Source organism: Camelina sativa, chromosome 10 (assembly GCF_030686135.1).
Source record: "Camelina sativa cultivar CO46 ecotype springtype chromosome 10, ASM3068613v1".
NCBI classification, from domain to species: domain Eukaryota; kingdom Viridiplantae; phylum Streptophyta; class Magnoliopsida; order Brassicales; family Brassicaceae; genus Camelina; species Camelina sativa.
In genome coordinates, this window is record NC_141889.1 from 4,736,638 (window position 1) to 4,754,326 (window position 17,689).

The following is a 17,689-nucleotide window of genomic DNA, read 5'->3' on the forward strand; positions in this document are numbered from 1 at the left end:
GTTAAAGACGATTATCGATAGAGACAATTGTGACAAAAGTCAAAGAGGAGAAGAGACAGAGTAGCGAACGTTGTGGCACTTTGAAATACCACTTTTTTTACGTAAACAAAAAAAATAATTTTTAAAACAAAGAATAGATTATTCAAAAAAGAGGACAAGAGAATTAAAAAGGGGCACGAGGTAGACAAAGATTCGTGAGGCAAGGAAATGCCAACTCGAAGGCCTTTCTTTACGTGAAGAAACATCAATGCATGTGTCCTCTTCATTCACAATAAAACTAAATCTGTCTGTCTTCTCTTTCACGTTCTCCCTCCACGTGTCCATTCTTACGATTTTTCTTTTTATACCCTTAACCTAAAATATAATACTAATCTCGAGATTTACAACCACCGCCTGAATAAATTTTATAGAGCTAACATTAAGCAACAATTGAAAAATATTTTGTGTTCTCGAGTAAAAAACATGACATCAGATTCGATCGGTGAGTGATTAGAAAAACTATCGAGAACAAGTGTGTTGATGTTGATAGAGTATTCTGGAGATCTAATATATATGGGGCCTATTTATAATTTGGAGTTTATTTACCTAGATTCAAATTGGGTTTAATACGAATCTGATCGAGTAGAATTAGCCCATCGCGACATATTATGTCTAACCCTTACGAGTACGACCAATATCGCTTGTCTTGTAAAATTATATCCAAAAACCAATCAAATTCATAACTTTTGAAGCCGACGTATGCTATACAGTTTGAAGCTAACCCGAGGTCCAATAATAAAATGGACTTCCAACTTTTGGATTATACATGTTGTAATCAAGGGAGTTGCAAGACGCCAAAATAATTGTAACACGGCAGTTCACAACATATGTTTAGGCTGGAAACCAATTTTCTAAAGGTATTGTGAGTTAAATACTTCTTCTTCTTTGTATATATATATAAATTTGGTAACAAAAAAATATTCTATGTTGTTTTAAGGTTTTACGATGGTTTCATCTTCGAGAGAAATTATTGAGTCTCCAATTTCGGAACACGGACACAAATGTATGCATTGGTGCGTCTAGGAAAAAACCGAACCGATGAGAACGTTTTCGCCATCTTTTAATTCTCTTGTAATTAAATTAAAAGAGGGATTTTTGACCAGAACAAGATAAAAATGATTCCAAATTTCTAACGATGTATGTCATAACCTCTTTTTTTTTGGATCATATTTTTAACTAGGAACCTTTTTATTAAGGCATTACATAAATATATATTCAAACTAAAAATTATTACAACCAATTGTGAGAAAAAGGAATAAAAAAAACTTGGAAATTCATTCATAGCTTATTAGAAGTTTGACTTAAAAAAAAAGAAGTTTGACTTCAAATATTTTAAAACTTAAGTCTACAAGAAACAACATTAATATGCATGGAATTCCATTTACAAGTAATATGATAAAATTAACATACAACATTCAATACTAGCTAGTGATATTTTTTGGTAACATATATACTAATAAAAATATATTATCTTTTGCATAACATTATATATAGACCCACTCAATGTTTGATTGTTATATTAAAAATTGTCAAAGGAAAAATAAAATGGAGAAGGCATTTTCACTCTTGTTTTTCATCATATTCTTTATCATGTTTGCTTCTGGTATTATTTCTGCTTTGTTTTTCAATTAATTAGGAATTATGTAGAATACATGGCTGCCTAGCATATTTCTGTAATATCGATAAGAAACCACATTCACTATCCTTCTTGATTTGTGACAAGACATTAATTTTGACAAAACTCTCAAAATAATAGGATCATTTATGTTATATAGTTGTAAATTTCTCTAATGGTTCCTTTTGCAGGTAGTAAAAATAATAATAATAATAATCATGCGTATAATTTTACAGTTGAAAATAAGATGAACACAAAGACATGCATGGAGAATCTCGGTTATTGCGAGGGTTCCTCGCAGCAATGTGATGAGAGATGTAAGACTAAGCACGGACCAGAGGCTGAAGGTGAATGTGATGTCAAGGGTCTAACATGCACATGCTTTTATCCGTGCGGAAAAGGCCCATCGCCTCCTAAGTCCAAAAAATGTTATGGTGGAACTGGCGTGTGCAGCGATAAATGTGGTCCTCCGTGTTGCAACCAAAACTGTGCGGAAAAGTATTATGAAGGAACTGGATTTTGTGACAGTATTGGCCATACTTATTTATGCAAATGCCAATATACTTGCTAAAACCTAAAACTATTTCAATTTTTCTAGCTAGAATAGACAAAACCGATCAATTCTGTCATTCTTTTTTCTTGTTTCAACTTCGATGTGGCAAAACTAGTAATAAATAATAATTATTATTAAAATTTCACTTGTGGATGTTCATTTTTTATATATTGTGATGTCTACAAATCAACCAAATCTAAATGTTAATATGTTATTCGCTAGGTCCGGCGTTTAACGCGAGAGGATGAACTTTTTGAGAAACCTCAAAAATGAACGACAAGTCTTTTTTTGGTTGTGCTGGTCAATGTAATCGTTCATGGTATTACTTACTTTGAACTTAGCAAATATGATATTTTTGATAGAGGACAAATCAGTATTTTGTGATTCTTTTTCGTTATGAACGGTAAAGACATTGTTATTCATACGTACGTAGAACATTGGAAATAAGTTTATGATGTTTCCACAAACGAAGCATATAATATACTATAAGAATTTGGACTTTCGCTTATACATTGTGAGGAATTGAACTTTTGACTGCATGAGCTTTAATAGCCGGACAAGGGTAAGTGCAAATACACTGTCCAACATCACTCCCTTTGTCACATAAACCACCGGCGTTTGGCCCAAACACTGACTTGCAAGATTGAGAACAGTCTTTTACGTCTCTCGTGCACATCCCAATGAATGTAAGGCATCCCATATTCTTTTCAACTGTATCCAACAAGACATAATTCATATATAAATAACAACATAAGTAGATAATTATAATCAGAATATTAAGAAAACGAAATATGAATTTTTGTTTTTAATTAATGTTGTGTACCTAACACAAACATAACAAGGAATATGATAGGTAGAAGAAGTGAATATGACTTTGCCATGCTTTTGTATATCTTCTTGACTATTGAGATACTAATATATATACTCTTTGGTTATACCACAAGAAATGTGAATTTAGTTATTATAGTATGCGCAAGTTTCAGAAATAAATCGTATAAATGTATGATACTAATTAAAATGACACTGAGTGCAATCTCATCACCAATATCTTTCAACGATTTATTTATAGTCGATCAATATGTCAGTATTGTATGTAGTCAACCTTAGTATATACGTCTAGTATTATCCATTGTAGTTTTTGGTAAATATTTCAAAATTTTAGTAACTTTTTTATATTCATCCTAATTTTATATATCTAAAGATTCGTTTGAATATATCTTTACAAATATTCGTATTCATAAGTCATAAGATAGGTCTTATAGAAACAAAATCAACGTTTTGATCAATTTTGTCTAATATCTTTGGTATTTATGGAAATTCCATTTAATGCTTATTCAAAAGTTTGACTTCAAATGTCTACAAGAAATGACATAGCATTGATTACAAAGATCAATTTCTAGCTCATTCAGAAGTTTATTTTCAAAACGTTTTGTAAATAACTAAATATTAATAATGAGGCATAACATTAAACATATTCTAAATAGACCAAACTATAATGTAACATTCTCTATCACTTGCTTCTTCATCTTCACTAACATCGTCAATAGAATTACTCCAATCCCCGACCCAATCACACTCCCAACCGTCACTCTCCACCGACTCAACTTTCTTCCTCCGGTATTCACCTCCATCGATGACGTCACCATTCTACCACCACCACCGTCAATCCGTCATGATTATCGCTTCGAGCTTTTGTCTTCATCACAAGAGTGTAATGCCTTTGTTTTGTCCTTTTCTACACCTACAGTAAAACTTGCTGAGTAAACGTTGTGTTACTGTTGCTTTTGAGTTGTGAGTTGTGAAACCCGCACACATGACACAACACTGACGAGTTTTTCTTCATTGTCATCTTATCACTTATGTTGCACTAATTTTTTATATTTTATAATTAAGGGTACGATTGGTTTTCAATTATTATATAAGCTAGTTCACTAATCCTAGTTTTTAATTAATGGTTTTTTCCTTTTTTTTTTCCTTTTTGGAAATGAAAAAGATTATGCTTTTGTTTATTCATTTCATTTAGCAAATTTATAGTGAACCCAATTATTTTACACCGGATATACAACTACATTCAAAGAAACTACGTCATCCACAAACCACAATTATCAATAATAGTAATTGTTATTAATTTCTTATTGCATTACTGAAGTTACAATAATAATAAACAATCAGTTTACAATATTGTCAACCGGCTTTAACAAGGATATTCGCATTGGCACAAACTAAATGTACCAAGAGTGTTACAAAATCCATGTCCACCATTATATTTTTGTGCACAGTTCATATCACAACATTTTTCGGGACATCTTTGACTACATATACCAGCTCCACCATTACATTTTTTCGGCGAGGGTGGTGATGATGAGGATCCACATTGGTAGTAGCATGTGCATAGCGGCACCGGCACCCCAGTACTCATACCACAGTTGCTTTCGCTCGATGGTCCATGCTTGGCCTTGCATCTCTGGTCGCAATTTTCACAAGTGCCTAATCCATCTATACATGTCTTTGCTCTAGCTTGATCCACAACTGTAACATTGTATATATCACTAAATTTAACATATATACATATTTTGGTTTTTTCTTTTTGTATGTGTATTTGTTTATGGTTAAGACATTAAATTTTGAATGTGTTTTTATTGTAAAAGTATCCACACTATCACTTATATATATATATATATATATATATATTTTTTTTATTATCCAAAATTCCGTGTTGTAATTTATTTCATTTAGGGAATAAACGATCGAATTTCTATACTCAAGATGATGATAAGCACAACTGGCTGGCTATGTCAAAATTTGTTGATTCTGATCATATATATATATATATATATATATATATATTTTTTACAACATTTAAAAATGTAAGAAAATATGTGTTAAATGATTTTTTTAAGAAAATATGTGTTAAATGATTTTTTTTAACAAAACATAACAGTTGAAAGATATATAGAATATATAACAATACCTGAGGTAAATATGATAAGTAAGTTAACAATGAAGACAAGTAATGTCATCCTCGCCATATTTTCAGGTTTTCTATTTTTTTTCTTCTTCTCAACTTATATCTCTCTAAAGTGCTCTTTTGTATGTTATTGGAAACATCATTGTTAATCTATTTAAATGCAAGATGTAAACTTCAACTTGGGTCAAAAAACATTAATTTTCCGTTCATGAATAAGCTAGTCTTTTCAAACACACCAATTTATTGCAAAAATTGATATGAACAATAAAGTTTCTTCTGGAGAAAATATTATTCTTGGTCAAAATAGACTTTATGATTGCATCTTATTTTAAGGTGAGATGTTTGATTGGTAGCATATAAACGATGGTATAGGATGTACACTTCTTATGAAACAAATCAGACTAGAAAATAAAAAGTATAAAAGTACTAAAAATATAAAACTAATATTTTATTTCTTTCACAAAAATGTCGATTATATTTTTACTGTAGTTTTAAAAATTACATCTTATTTTATCCTTGTTATTATTTAGTGCATTACGTACTACTCAATACTTTATATATGAAAAGTTGGAAAAATGTGTTTCTAAAAAAAAGTTTCTATATTTTTAATGTTTTAAAAAAAAATTAGTGTAAAATAAAAAAAAATTCTCACTCATTAGTAAACTTAACTTTTAAATCTGAAAATGACAAAAAAAATTTAATTTATAAAATGGAGATATATGAAATATTATAGATGGCCTGCTAACATAAATCTATAGTATTGGTTATAGTTGGTCTGCTAACATAAATTACTAACTAAGATAAATGTTGTGCACAATAAATAGATAGCTATATTGTAAATTTAGGAAAAATTTACTTTAATCAAGTGGTTATGATTTCATCTTTATATAGTTTTTCTAACCAGAGTTCGACTGGAGTAACTCATGTTATCCCATATACTGTAATAGAGATTGGTATAAGATAAGACATTGGGTCCGATTGGTAATGTAGCCAAAGCTGTAAGCTGAAGCTGTAAGCTGTTACGGAATAGTGCAAAGTTGTAAGAAAAAATTGTACATGAAAGTTGTACAAAAAAACTGAGAGTAAAGTTTTTAATAAAATTTTTGGTAAAGTTTTTGTGATTGGTGAAAATTCAAAGCTATACCACTTGTAATACTTTGTTTAAGTTCACCAATCAGTACCATTGTCTAGCCCAATAATGTAAAAAAAAAAGAAAAACTATCCTCTAAATTTGTCAACTGCTAAACTCGTATGCGGACACAGCCCGAATTCTTCTCTTATATAGAGTTTTATTACGAAAGACCATAGCAAGGTTTTTACATTAATATTGTGTTCCTATTTTTGTATTTGAAAATATTATGATTGTACAGTACTGTATACGTATCTATTACATATGGGGGTTATCAGTCAAACAAGGATAATATCAAACACATGTTCCAGCACCACCATCGCGGTCACAAAAGCCATGCGCATTTGGTCCAAATTTAGACTTGCATGCTCCACTACAGTCTCTAATAACACCACACGAGCCAAGAACTGCCATGCATGTATTACTGTATTAGCACCCATAATTTGCTCAACTACATCCAACAAAACCGTTTTTGTATTAGATAACAAAAAATATACTACTCCCTAGAAGAAGTTAATACATTGTACAAGAAATCTTATGATGTGTGCCAATGAATGGAGCCGAAACGAAGCATATATAATGTATAGTACACACACATGAAAAACCCATAAAGGTAAATGCGTAAAAAATCAATGTTCTAAAATACGCTAGGCACTAGCCGGGCGGTGGACCACCGTTTAGCGTATAGCCGTATACGCGGCTATATATACGGAAAATATGCGATAAATATATTTTATTAAAAATATATATAGATATGAATATATTACATATAAATAATTAAATATATATAATAAAAACAAAATAAATATCTAAATCTTTGCAAAAATACTCATAAAATTGTCAAACCAATAGTATCAACCTTTATATACAAGAATCCATTGGAACTTGAATAATTTCTGAAAATAATTACAAAAGACAAATATGCGGTAAGATTCCAAAACAGAGTTTTACGATATCAAAACTCTGTTTTACGATTTCAAAACAGAGTTTTACGATATCAAAACTCTGTTATACGATATCAAAACTCTGTTTTAAGATATCAAAACTCAAACTCAAACATAGTTTTACGATATTAAGAATTATAGTTCTTTAATCAACAAGACAACAACGATAGATGATAAAGCCAAAAAAGAAAAATCATATAATTAAAACAAGAGAAGGAGCGTAAAGAAAACCTAAAGACTCTCTGTATATAGAATGAAGTTTGAGAAACAACCTAAGTGTCATGGCAGTAGAAAACGATAATAAAGCTTAGCGTTTTATCAATTTATAGATCTATAGCTTGATTGAAGGTAAAAAAAAAAAACTTACCGTATATACGCTAACCGTATAGTCGTCCGTATATACGCCGTATAAGCAACCGTATTCAACCAACCCGTATTTGTTAAACGCTTAGCCTAAAAACGGTACAGTGGGTCACCGTATACCGTATTGTCACCGTATATACGACCGCCTAGGCCGTATTTTAGAACATTGTAAAAAATGTTAACATATATCAGAATGAACTATAACACTTGGGGCATATGCGATTGAGTTACGCTGAAACGTAAGTAATTTTTTTTTTAATAAAGGAACTTTAAGATAAATGTATACCTAAGACAAACATAAGAAGGAAGATGATAGGGAGAAAAAGTGAAGAAGTTGTCTTGGTCATTTTTCTTCTCTTAAAATAAACTTTTAGCAAGTAGTGAATATTGTTGATAGACTTGAAAAACCTGCGAGACTGCCGAAGAGAGATTTATCATTTATAGAATTATGGGGGATCAAGTTTCAGAAATATAGTTATCTATATATACATTTTTGAAGTACATTTTCGGTTATACACTTTTAATTTTGCTTATTTAAAATTTTAATCCCTACAAAATTGTACTGAAAGCAATAAGTAAAATATGGTAAATTGACAAAATCGATTTTTTTTATAGAAACTAATTAATTCTACCTAAATTCCTTATTAATAGCAAATTTGTTTTCTATATATGTTTCCCAAAATAAAAATAAAAAAATAAAAAAAAATCAATCATTAAACTGTATACACTAAAAAATAAACAATCAGTTAAATTAAATAATTATATATTAAACAAAAAATAATAGTATTATTTTAAATAAATACAAAATATTATTCTGATTAATTATACATTATACCAATAGTTATATTTCATAATTTTAGTGTTTTATCCAGATAAAATTATAATACTTTAAGAATAATTGTATTACCGCTTAAATATAAAAAATACTAAAAATTAAAAATAAATAATTTTATTACTAAATTAAATACCGTTAAAATCAAACATCATTATAAATAAAATTCAGTAATTGTCCCGTGGTGTACCACAGGTTAAATCCTAGTTTATCGTTATAATTTTGAACAAAATCATTTGACTGTGTACTTTTATAAGATACTATTTAACTGTCACAGTGAATAGGATAGTTATGCTATATATGTTATTTAAGTCTATTATACTTTTGGGATAAAGTTTCCTTCTATTCTCCACTATTAGTCAAAAGATTATGAAAAAACTCTTTATTTATAAACTGGAGTAACACATAAACTAGTTAAATAAAACTAGCTCAAACAATTAAGCTAATTCCTATATGAACTATTGTAAATTATTAGCTACTAATGAGTTTTAAAATGTGAAAACACAAATAATTTACAAAATTAAGTTGGCACAGAAGTATAAAATTTCAAAGTCGTTTGGTTTTAACTCAATCGGAAACAAAAAGGTATCAATTTGTCGTTCGGCAGTAACGAACATATCTTGGTAAATATGTATATACAAATGAACCATTCTTTACTTTTAATGAAGAGAAAGATTATATATATAATATATATATATATATATATATAATTTAGTAACAACACCGTGAGTTTTTCTTGAAATTGTTCTAGCTAGCGGGCGATTATAATCGAATTAAAGTCTGTTAGAGCAAATGAAAGAGAAATCAAAGGAAAATATACTTAATTGAAAGGGAACTGAGGTGCAGGCGATGCATGGACTCAGACGACGTTGATCATTTGTTTGGACAATAGAATAAAAATCATGCATGTCTGGCTAAGATATCACATGACGTTTATGTCAAGTTGCTCAATATTTTTCATATACTATTCTTTGTTGGTATATATATTTAGTAGAATTGGAGGATACCCTTGAATCGGTCTGGCGGAAGAAGGTTCCTCCAAACTATTGATATTAAAATAATAACACACACAATATTGATCCAAGTGGATGATTTATATATGTCTTCAAATCATATATATATATATATATATATATATAAAGGGTAATCAAATTGGATCGATCTAAATGCAAAAAAGTCAGAACTGATTTTCAAACAAACAAGTCTTTATATAAAATTTCGAAAGTGTCAACATATATGAATGATAATATATATACTTGTATATATGTATGAGCTAAGTAAAAGTGGATAATACTTAATTCCAATCGATACGACCAAATTAGCATAATTTTAAGATTACGTAGTATTAGTTTTAAGATCACAGATCAAATCAAACAATCATAAGACAATTAAACTAGATTGGCTGGCCAAACGACTTAATGACTTCGTTAAACTTTTTGATTTAAACAATAATAATAATATTAAATAGAGTAACCAAGGGCAAAATCGACTTCTTAATTCTGGTCTAAGATTCAACGGACCATATTTTATTTTTTAAGGTCCCAACCAAATAAATCCAAAGGAAGCCAGGAATTTGCATGGGATGAGAAAGTTTGTAAAACGTGTGATGCAAGTGGTAGATGCAGATTTTTTTACTTTTCATCTTCGATAACTTTTGACATGAAAAAAAAAAATCAATAATTATGATGAATAAAACAAAAATTAATCTAAAGTTTATAGCACATTTAATAATATATTCCTACAAGATTTTTTTTTTTTTTTTTTTGTAAAACGTTCATGGTAATTAGTACTTAACCTTTGTAATTAAGCTAGCGGGCTACAATGGTCCAAAAATCATTAGGAAAAAAAAAACTCAAAAAGACACGCAGTCTCTCTCTCTCTCATCTCATCTCATCTGGCCAATAAGAAAATTACACGTCATTCATAATCATATGGTTTTCATATTATATTTTCCTCCGCCAATGTAAGTAAAAATTTATTAAAATAATCTCTGCTCTCAAAGAAAAAGAAAAAAAAAAAAGAATTTGCTTCCCTCTGTTTCGAACCCAAATTTGTGTCTTCGTCTTCGTCTTCTTCATCCATCTTCTCTGAAGCTCTTTCACAACCGCGCGCGAGAGAGAGAGAGAGAAATAACACAGAGAATATTGAAAAGAGAAAAAAAAAAAAAAACGAAACGAATCGGAGAGAAGGAAAATTTCTGAAACTGTCAAGAGACGTTTTTGTACATCATAATAGAAAGAAACATAATACGAAAAAGGACGATACGTGTATATATATATATACGTTTATACGAATAGCTCTACAGAGTTTTGGATTTTTTCTCGGGGGAGCGATCTTTGACCGGAGAAGACGACGTCGATTCGTATTTCGGATATATACATACTCTGGATCTGCTCTTCTTCCCTTTGTAAAATTTTCAGGTTCTTCTTCCTTCACATTGTTTTCTCTCGTTGATACATTCTGATTTCGATTTCGTTTTTTTTTTTTTTTTTTTTTTTTTTTTGGCGATGAGATATTATTCGTTTAGGAAGAGATCGGAATGTGTTTCGGAATATAACTCGAATTCTGAAATTGAACACAACTGTAATGGTCTCGATTTCGTTTCGTTTTGTTCTACTCTCTCGTCTTCTCCCTTTTTTTAATTTATTTTCCGGGAAATCAGATGATTTTTTCCGGGAAAAAAATTCGAAAGCATTGATCTCGTGAAGCACTTCGTTGACCCGAATCAATGCGTGTTAACAGTGTAACGTGTTTTTCTAATTAGCTTTTTAGGAACTGTAGTAGCTACCTGGTTTGACTTTTCTCCTGTGGTTGTTGGACTAATCTTGATTCTTTTATATGTCTTGTTCGATTGAATATTCTTCATTCTTGTTTCTAATTCTGTGTATCTCTTTACAAGGTTTTTTTGAATCCTCTCCTTACATCTAGTTCAGGCGGCTCTTCTGTAATTGATGAGATGAAGGCAGTTAAAAGGTGGAGTGTAGGGAACTTAACTGATATGGCGTCTTTGCCTGGAACTCGATACCGTGCTCCTCCTGGGAGAAGACGAGTATGGATCATTATGGTGTTATCGCTGATCAGCATGTTCTTTATCGTCGCTTACATGTATCCTCATCACAGTAAACGTGCTTGTAATTATATGATTTCGTCAAGAGGATGTAAAGCTTTAGCTGATTGGCTTCCACCTTCTCTGAGGGAATACACAGATGATGAGATTGCAGCTCGCGTTGTCATTAGAGATATTTTGAGTTCACCTCCTGTTATTAGAAAGAATTCTAAAATTGCCTTCATGTTCTTAACTCCTGGTACATTGCCTTTTGAGAGGTTATGGGACAGATTTTTCCAGGTAAAATAACTTTGAAGACAGCAGCTAGTTTACTTGATTAATAGGCCTCCTTATGTTCTTGGCTGATGGTTTTAAATTTTGGTCCCTCCTCCTCTCAGGGCCATGAAGGGAAGTTCTCTGTTTATATCCATGCATCAAAGGAAAGGCCAGTTCACTACAGTAGTTACTTTGTCAACCGCGAAATTCGTAGTGATGAGGTTTGCCTCCCTTTCTTATCCTTTTCTGATGCATATCTTTGTAGATTCATTAACATGACAAACTTATGTGTATTTTTCCATCTGCAGGTGGTGTGGGGGAGAATATCAATGGTTGATGCAGAGAGACGGTTGTTAGCTAATGCTCTTAGAGACCCTTCAAACCAGCAATTTGTTTTGCTCTCTGATAGGTGATTTGTTGATTTCTTGCTTCCCTTCTCATTGATGATCCCTCTGAATTTTCCTAACACTTTTTTTTGCAGTTGTATACCACTTCGAAGTTTTGAATACATGTACAATTACCTCATGTACAGCAATGTCAGCTATGTTGACTGGTAAAAGTCATGTTTTCATCGGATTGACAAATTCACTCTTCTTTCCCAACTTCTTTTTAACTCTTACAAATATGATCACCTTCGACCTTTTCAGCTTTGACGATCCAGGTCAACATGGATCAGGCAGGCATATGAATCACATGTTGCCTGAAATTCCAAAGAAGTATTTTCGAAAGGGTGCACAGGTAAACAGTTTTCATTGATCTAGTAATAATGCTCAACCAACCTGATGCATTGAATAACAAAACGCTTAGGAATATAAGGAATTGGTTCTGTTTCAGTGCTTGTATATCCTTGTTCGTATTTATGAACCCAAATTTAAGTTTTGACCCCCAAATTACTTTGTCATGCAGTGGTTCACCATGAAGCGACAACACGCTGTAGCAACTATGGCAGACAGTCTTTACTACTCTAAATTCCGGGATTACTGCGGGGTGAGTATCAGCAAAACCCCTAAAATAGATGTAATATACCTTACAAAAGGCAGAACATCTATGGAAAGAAACCATTAATTAACAACAAGGCCTACGTTTTGTTTTCTTCAGCCAGGCATAGAGAACAACAAGAACTGCATAGCTGATGAACACTATCTGCCAACATTCTTTCATGTAAGAACTCATTGTCAACTCAAAAAGGAAAAAAGGAATATCTCCTATTCTCTCTTCATCTCTTATATATATCGGTTGCAGATGCTCGATCCCACTGGCATTTCTAACTGGACTGTAACAAAAGTTGATTGGTCTGAAAGAAAGTGGCATCCCAAAACATATATGCCTGAGGATATCACACACGAGTTACTAACCAACCTCACGGTAACCAAACACTACCCACTATGCATCAGTTTCTTCCATAGCTTTGATTAAGAATAAGACTAAGTCTTACATTCTATTTTGTTTACATCTGCAGTCTACTGACACAGTTGTGCATGTCACAAGTGTTGGGATGGTACGCGCTTATAAAACCAGTTTTTCTATCATAAGTTCAGCTCTGATCTTTTATAATAAATTTTATACAAAACAAACACCTTTCATTTGGCTAATATAGGGTGAAGAAATATGGATGCCTTGTATATGGAACGGAATCAAAAGACCTTGCTACTTGTTTGGAAGAAAATTTCACCCGGATACACTCGATAAACTCTTGGATCTCTTCTCAAATTACACAAGAACGGTCACTTGGAATTTGTGATTAAAAGGTTATTTTCTTCTAGACACACTCACATTCTTTGACCAATGTTCGATTCCCCACACACATGAATCTCAAATTGCCTTTGGAGCTGTAACACTACAAGTCTAGAAGCTTTAGGAGGTATGAGATGTCTTCTCATAATATGATTCATTTGATTGGAAGGAGACGTTGGTTTTATTCTTCATTACTCTGTTTTTTTTGGCTATATATCTCACTTGTTACTTTTTTACTGTTGTAAAAAGGAGAATTTTAGACTGGTTGCATTTTTTTCTTTCTTTTGGATCGATTTTGTTTTGTGTTCAGAATGTTGAACAAACAAAAGTTATACAGGTTTATAGAGTTTTTTTGCACGTATATATATGTTCTTTGGTTTTGACCAAAAACATCATAAATAAAAAACATACTGACCAACATTGTCTTTGTTAGTAACTAGTAAGCACGGCCACGGATATACTTATCACAAACCAAAATATTTTGGTAAAACAGTTTTTGAACTGGTAAAGAAATCTATCCAAATATAACAATTAATTTTTGTTGTTAAGACTTAAAACTTGGTATCCCAATTGAAATAGGACTTTGTAATTACTCTTTTGCTCGATATAAATAAACGCGTAAACTTGTGATCTATTTGACAAAAAAAAACTTGTGATCTCTGTCTAGCTCAGAAAAAGAAGACCTAGTTGACCCTTATCTCCAAGCCACCATCAATGTCCACTCGATTGGGAAAAACCAGCTTATTCTTCTTCTTCATCATCGTCTTCCTGGTCTTGCATTTTGTGGGAGCTTCTGAGGCTCGCAATCTTCAGCCACGCATCATCATTCCTGAACAAATCCAAATAAACCATAATCAAATTGAGGAATATGACCCACTCAAGGAGGATGCCAAGTTAGCATATTTTGGTGACCTAGTCAAAGATAATGCCAGATCGGCATACTATGCTTACTTGCATACCAAGCGTCTAAACACATTCGGCACCAATTGGCAATGGAGGATTGATGTCCTTTTGCTTCTTGCTATTTTCTCTTTATTCTTTACCGATTTATGTTTTAGGGTTTTCTTTTGCATCGCAAGCAAATATTCTTCTAGGTTTTCTAAATATGTCTGATACTTGAGATTTGTTTTGTACAATAATTCATTCAACGTTGTTCCAAGCTTTTTACTTCTGATTCGTGTACTACACAATTTTTATTTGTTAAATCGACCTGTTATGTAATTTGTTTTTTCTTCAGTACAACCGTAGGTCGTATAAGGTAACTTTTACGATATGAATTTATTGGTTAACAATTTAATATAAAAACCCTAATCTGCAACTACTCTTCTTTGAGACAGATGACCACACAGAAACAATGAAAATCTAACAACTAACAATCGTATACTATTTTCACATAAACAATGAAATTGACATTTCTCAAAAAAAAAAAAATTAAATCTACAATATTTTGCACATATATTTTCATGATTATTTAAATAAAAATAATTAATTGAAAATAGATGATATTAATTTGTAAATCAGTAATCAAAGAGGACTCCACAATCAATTCTCTCAAAAGAAATCTTCTTTGCTTGGAGATCATACCCGATGTTATAATTTTGTTGAGCCGTCGCACCAATGCTGTTCATATTACCCGTGCTCGGGGTCACGGCTAAGCAAAAAAGATTTGGTGCAACCTTCATGAATACACTCTTCACATCTAAAGACAACTCTGCTCCATCTGATAAATGAAACGTTACAATCGGGAATCCGGACTCGACCAAATCTCGCTCATAGTCTCCATTGTAGCACTCCACTTTAAACATGCCTTCTTGATTCACATCTGCTGTTGTAAACCGTCCATCAAATACTTCTTCAATGGCTCATACGCTTCTTTTACTAGGCTTGTTAATGAATTTCCGGTGTCAATTATTGTACCGCCTAAACCGGTCTGGTAGTTACGTTGGAATACCCCCGGGTCGATCGGGAGCATTGTTCCATCCATGCTGATTGCTTCGATTGTAACGTAATAGAAACCATTTTCGATCTCTAAAGGTGTTGTGTCTCCCAAAATATTGGCACCATCATCTCCTAGGACTAAGACATTATGAGGGTAAGAAGGATCGTCTAAGCTTCCAAAGCAGTATGAGAATTTTGTACCGAATCTATGAACCAACGAGAATTCACCATATCCTAAACCGAGAATGCCTGTTCCTACTAGTGGATCACCGTAATTGTTATGGCCACAACCAAAAACTACGTTAGGTAAGGAAGCTGATGAAGACTCATCGTAGATTGTATTAAACACCAGCGTATCTTTAGCTAGTATGCCTTTACTCCCTGTATCATCCATGTATCTCATGGAGTAATCGCATGATCTGGTCTTTGAATTGAATCTTAAGCTAGGCATGGAGTATTCAGATGTTCTGCAAGATTGGTTACGGTGAGTGTAAGATCTAGAAGGCTCAAATATAGGAAGACTCTGGTCATAACAATTGATGCAAGGTTGACACTGTAGCCATAAAAGATCACTGCCGGTGTCCATGTGGAGAAGTTGCGTGACTGGTGGGCTACCTATTGATATGTTGACCAAGAAAGCTTGTGGGATGATAGGGACGTTAGGGGAAAGGTGTGCGATGATATCTCCAGTTGCCTTGGCTTTTGAGTACTCTAGACGTGCAACGGAGGCTTCCTCGATACGGGAGACATATGGTGGTTCTTGGGAAGAATGTATTTGGTGGGAGTGAACGAGATTGAGAACAAGGGTTGGTGATGCTGACGAGAGAACTACAGAGGTAGAGAAACAGAGGATGATGAGATCATAGACGAGAGGGGTTGTAAAGAAAATCGCCATTTTTTTTGCTTACGTAAAACACTTAACATACGCCATGGATATATAAGTAACGAAGAAACTGTTAATAAGTTTGAAACAAAGTAGCTAGGACCCTTAAAAGAAGATGCAATAACATGTACCTGTTAGAGTTTTAGGTGCAAAAGAATCTTTACATTTTCTTAAGTGAGCAATAAGTGTTGAGGTGGGAAGAGGAACTACTGGCAAGAATTATTTATTTAGTTTACTAAAACCTATGTGATATCCTTGATCGTGATATGTTTGGTATACTTTTCTTTGAAAATATAGAAGAAATAAAACAATGAAAAAAAAGAAGTTAATCCAATCATGATCATATAGTACTCTTTTCGTGAAATACATGAACGAAATCTTGTTGCCTAAAATATGATCATCAGATCTAGTAGTTGGTATGTGTTGAAGTTATGTTCGTAGAAACTAAAAACAATGAATCATGCAAGAAAATAAACCTTGCACACGAGAAAGAAGTTAACACACAAAGAGCATTCATGATCGTGATACGTTTATATATGTTATATTCTTTGAGAAAATCAAAGTAAATCCATGATCGTATTACTTTTTCGTTTGTGTTCCTCTTTTTATTGAAAACATATATAGTATATATTTGAATCCAGACTAAAAACGTGTATCCATGATATTATTCCTCTTTTTGTTGAAATTATATATGTAACTTGTGTTTGAAGATATGTTGGTATCCGAAAGGAATGGAGAAAATATGTATCAATAAGCTTTTTGAGCCTTTTTCTAATTCCTTGCGTGACAATTTTAGACTTTTAGTCATGGCGTTTTAATCATCAATCATCTTAACCTCTTTTTTTTTCTTTTCGATTTTTGACTTCGATTTCATTAGGGTTTAAGGGATTCAGTCCAATTGTTAATCCACACAAGAGTATATATATATAACGCAAATACTACATACTTTTAAAAATTTATCCTAGTAGGAAAAGGAAGTTACAACATATATATATTAGAAAAAGTACACATGGGATTTCTATCTCAGAAAAACAAACCCTGATCTTCAACAATGTCCACTCGATTGGGAAAATTCGGTTTCTTTTTCATCGTCTTCCTCGTCTTACTTTTTGTGGGAACTTCACAGGCTCGCATAGGTGGGACATTCATCATTGGTGAACATGTCCAAACAGTTATAAATCATGATGACCAGATTGAGGAATATTGTCCAGCCAACGAGGATACCAAATCGGCATGTTATGTTGAACCAATCAACGAGAATACCAAATCATATTATGGTGACCCAATCAACGAGAATGCCGAATCAGCATATTATGCTTACATCAACACTAAGCGTCTAAACCCATATGTCACCAAATTGATATATAGG

At 32.3% G+C, this 17,689-nt stretch overlaps 4 protein-coding genes, 1 long non-coding RNA gene and 2 pseudogenes across 8 annotated transcripts; 3 read left to right on the top strand and 4 right to left on the bottom strand.

Annotated features, from left to right (window-relative positions):
• The first annotated feature begins 1,540 nt into the window (after nucleotides 1–1,540).
• On the top strand, nucleotides 1,541–2,352 carry LOC104720058 (defensin-like protein 183). The gene is made up of 2 exons (XM_010438028.2): nucleotides 1,541–1,642; nucleotides 1,891–2,352. Exons 1-2 carry the CDS (start codon nucleotides 1,543–1,545, stop codon nucleotides 2,223–2,225), a joined length of 435 nt encoding a protein of 144 aa, XP_010436330.2. The 5' UTR covers nucleotides 1,541–1,542; the 3' UTR covers nucleotides 2,226–2,352.
• A 242-nt stretch (nucleotides 2,353–2,594) lies between these two features.
• LOC147935804 (uncharacterized) lies at nucleotides 2,595–3,256 on the bottom strand. Its single transcript, XR_015567785.1, has 2 exons — nucleotides 3,031–3,256; nucleotides 2,595–2,918 (listed from the first exon to the last, which is right to left on the bottom strand). It is a non-coding gene; the product is annotated as an uncharacterized LOC147935804 (long non-coding RNA).
• Nucleotides 3,257–4,309: 1,053 nt separating this feature from the next.
• On the bottom strand, nucleotides 4,310–5,298 carry LOC104717195 (defensin-like protein 182). The gene is made up of 2 exons (XM_010434730.2): nucleotides 5,179–5,298; nucleotides 4,310–4,736 (listed from the first exon to the last, which is right to left on the bottom strand). The coding sequence occupies exons 1-2, from the start codon at nucleotides 5,234–5,236 to the stop codon at nucleotides 4,402–4,404; spliced, it is 393 nt and encodes a 130-aa protein (XP_010433032.1). The 5' UTR covers nucleotides 5,237–5,298; the 3' UTR covers nucleotides 4,310–4,401.
• A 1,264-nt stretch (nucleotides 5,299–6,562) lies between these two features.
• LOC109126998 (defensin-like protein 171) lies at nucleotides 6,563–7,958 on the bottom strand (annotated as a pseudogene).
• A 2,458-nt stretch (nucleotides 7,959–10,416) lies between these two features.
• LOC104717196 (glycosyltransferase BC10) lies at nucleotides 10,417–13,860 on the top strand. 4 transcript variants are annotated; one of them, XM_087470546.1, is made up of 11 exons: nucleotides 10,417–10,863; nucleotides 11,343–11,789; nucleotides 11,888–11,986; nucleotides 12,074–12,174; nucleotides 12,247–12,318; nucleotides 12,413–12,503; nucleotides 12,672–12,782; nucleotides 12,864–12,926; nucleotides 13,008–13,130; nucleotides 13,225–13,263; nucleotides 13,363–13,860. In XM_087470546.1, exons 2-11 carry the CDS (start codon nucleotides 11,400–11,402, stop codon nucleotides 13,504–13,506), a joined length of 1,233 nt encoding a protein of 410 aa, XP_087326672.1. In that variant the 5' UTR covers nucleotides 10,417–10,863; nucleotides 11,343–11,399; the 3' UTR covers nucleotides 13,507–13,860. The 4 variants fall into 4 exon arrangements, with proteins under 4 accessions (XP_087326672.1, XP_010433033.1, XP_010433034.1 ...); XM_010434731.2 differs by having other exon boundaries at nucleotides 12,672–12,752; XM_010434732.2 differs by having other exon boundaries at nucleotides 10,424–10,863; nucleotides 11,377–11,789; nucleotides 12,672–12,752.
• A 316-nt stretch (nucleotides 13,861–14,176) lies between these two features.
• LOC104720059 (uncharacterized) lies at nucleotides 14,177–14,704 on the top strand. The gene has a single exon (XM_010438029.2). It carries the CDS (start codon nucleotides 14,214–14,216, stop codon nucleotides 14,610–14,612), a length of 399 nt encoding a protein of 132 aa, XP_010436331.1. The 5' UTR covers nucleotides 14,177–14,213; the 3' UTR covers nucleotides 14,613–14,704.
• A 181-nt stretch (nucleotides 14,705–14,885) lies between these two features.
• Nucleotides 14,886–16,472, bottom strand: LOC104720060 (aspartyl protease UND-like; annotated as a pseudogene).
• Between the last annotated feature and the right edge of the window lie 1,217 nt (nucleotides 16,473–17,689).

Bases quoted from the DNA above. Each gene is read 5' to 3' on its own strand.
- LOC104720058 (XM_010438028.2), top strand. From the start codon at position 1,543: ATGTTTGATTGTTATATTAAAAATTGTCAAAGGAAAAATAAAATGGAG. The intron at 1,643-1,890 runs GTATTATTTCTG...ATAATTTTACAG, and splicing joins CTTTATCATGTTTGCTTCTG to TTGAAAATAAGATGAACACA.
- LOC104720059 (XM_010438029.2), top strand. From the start codon at position 14,214: ATGTCCACTCGATTGGGAAAAACCAGCTTATTCTTCTTCTTCATCATC.
- LOC104717195 (XM_010434730.2), bottom strand. From the start codon at position 5,236: ATGGCGAGGATGACATTACTTGTCTTCATTGTTAACTTACTTATCATA. The intron at 4,737-5,178 runs GTATTGTTATAT...ACAATGTTACAG, and splicing joins ACTTATCATATTTACCTCAG to TTGTGGATCAAGCTAGAGCA.
- LOC104717196 (XM_087470546.1), top strand. From the start codon at position 11,400: ATGAAGGCAGTTAAAAGGTGGAGTGTAGGGAACTTAACTGATATGGCG. The intron at 12,783-12,863 runs GTAATATACCTT...TGTTTTCTTCAG, and splicing joins GCAAAACCCCTAAAATAGAT to CCAGGCATAGAGAACAACAA. The intron at 12,927-13,007 runs GTAAGAACTCAT...TATCGGTTGCAG, and splicing joins ATCTGCCAACATTCTTTCAT to ATGCTCGATCCCACTGGCAT.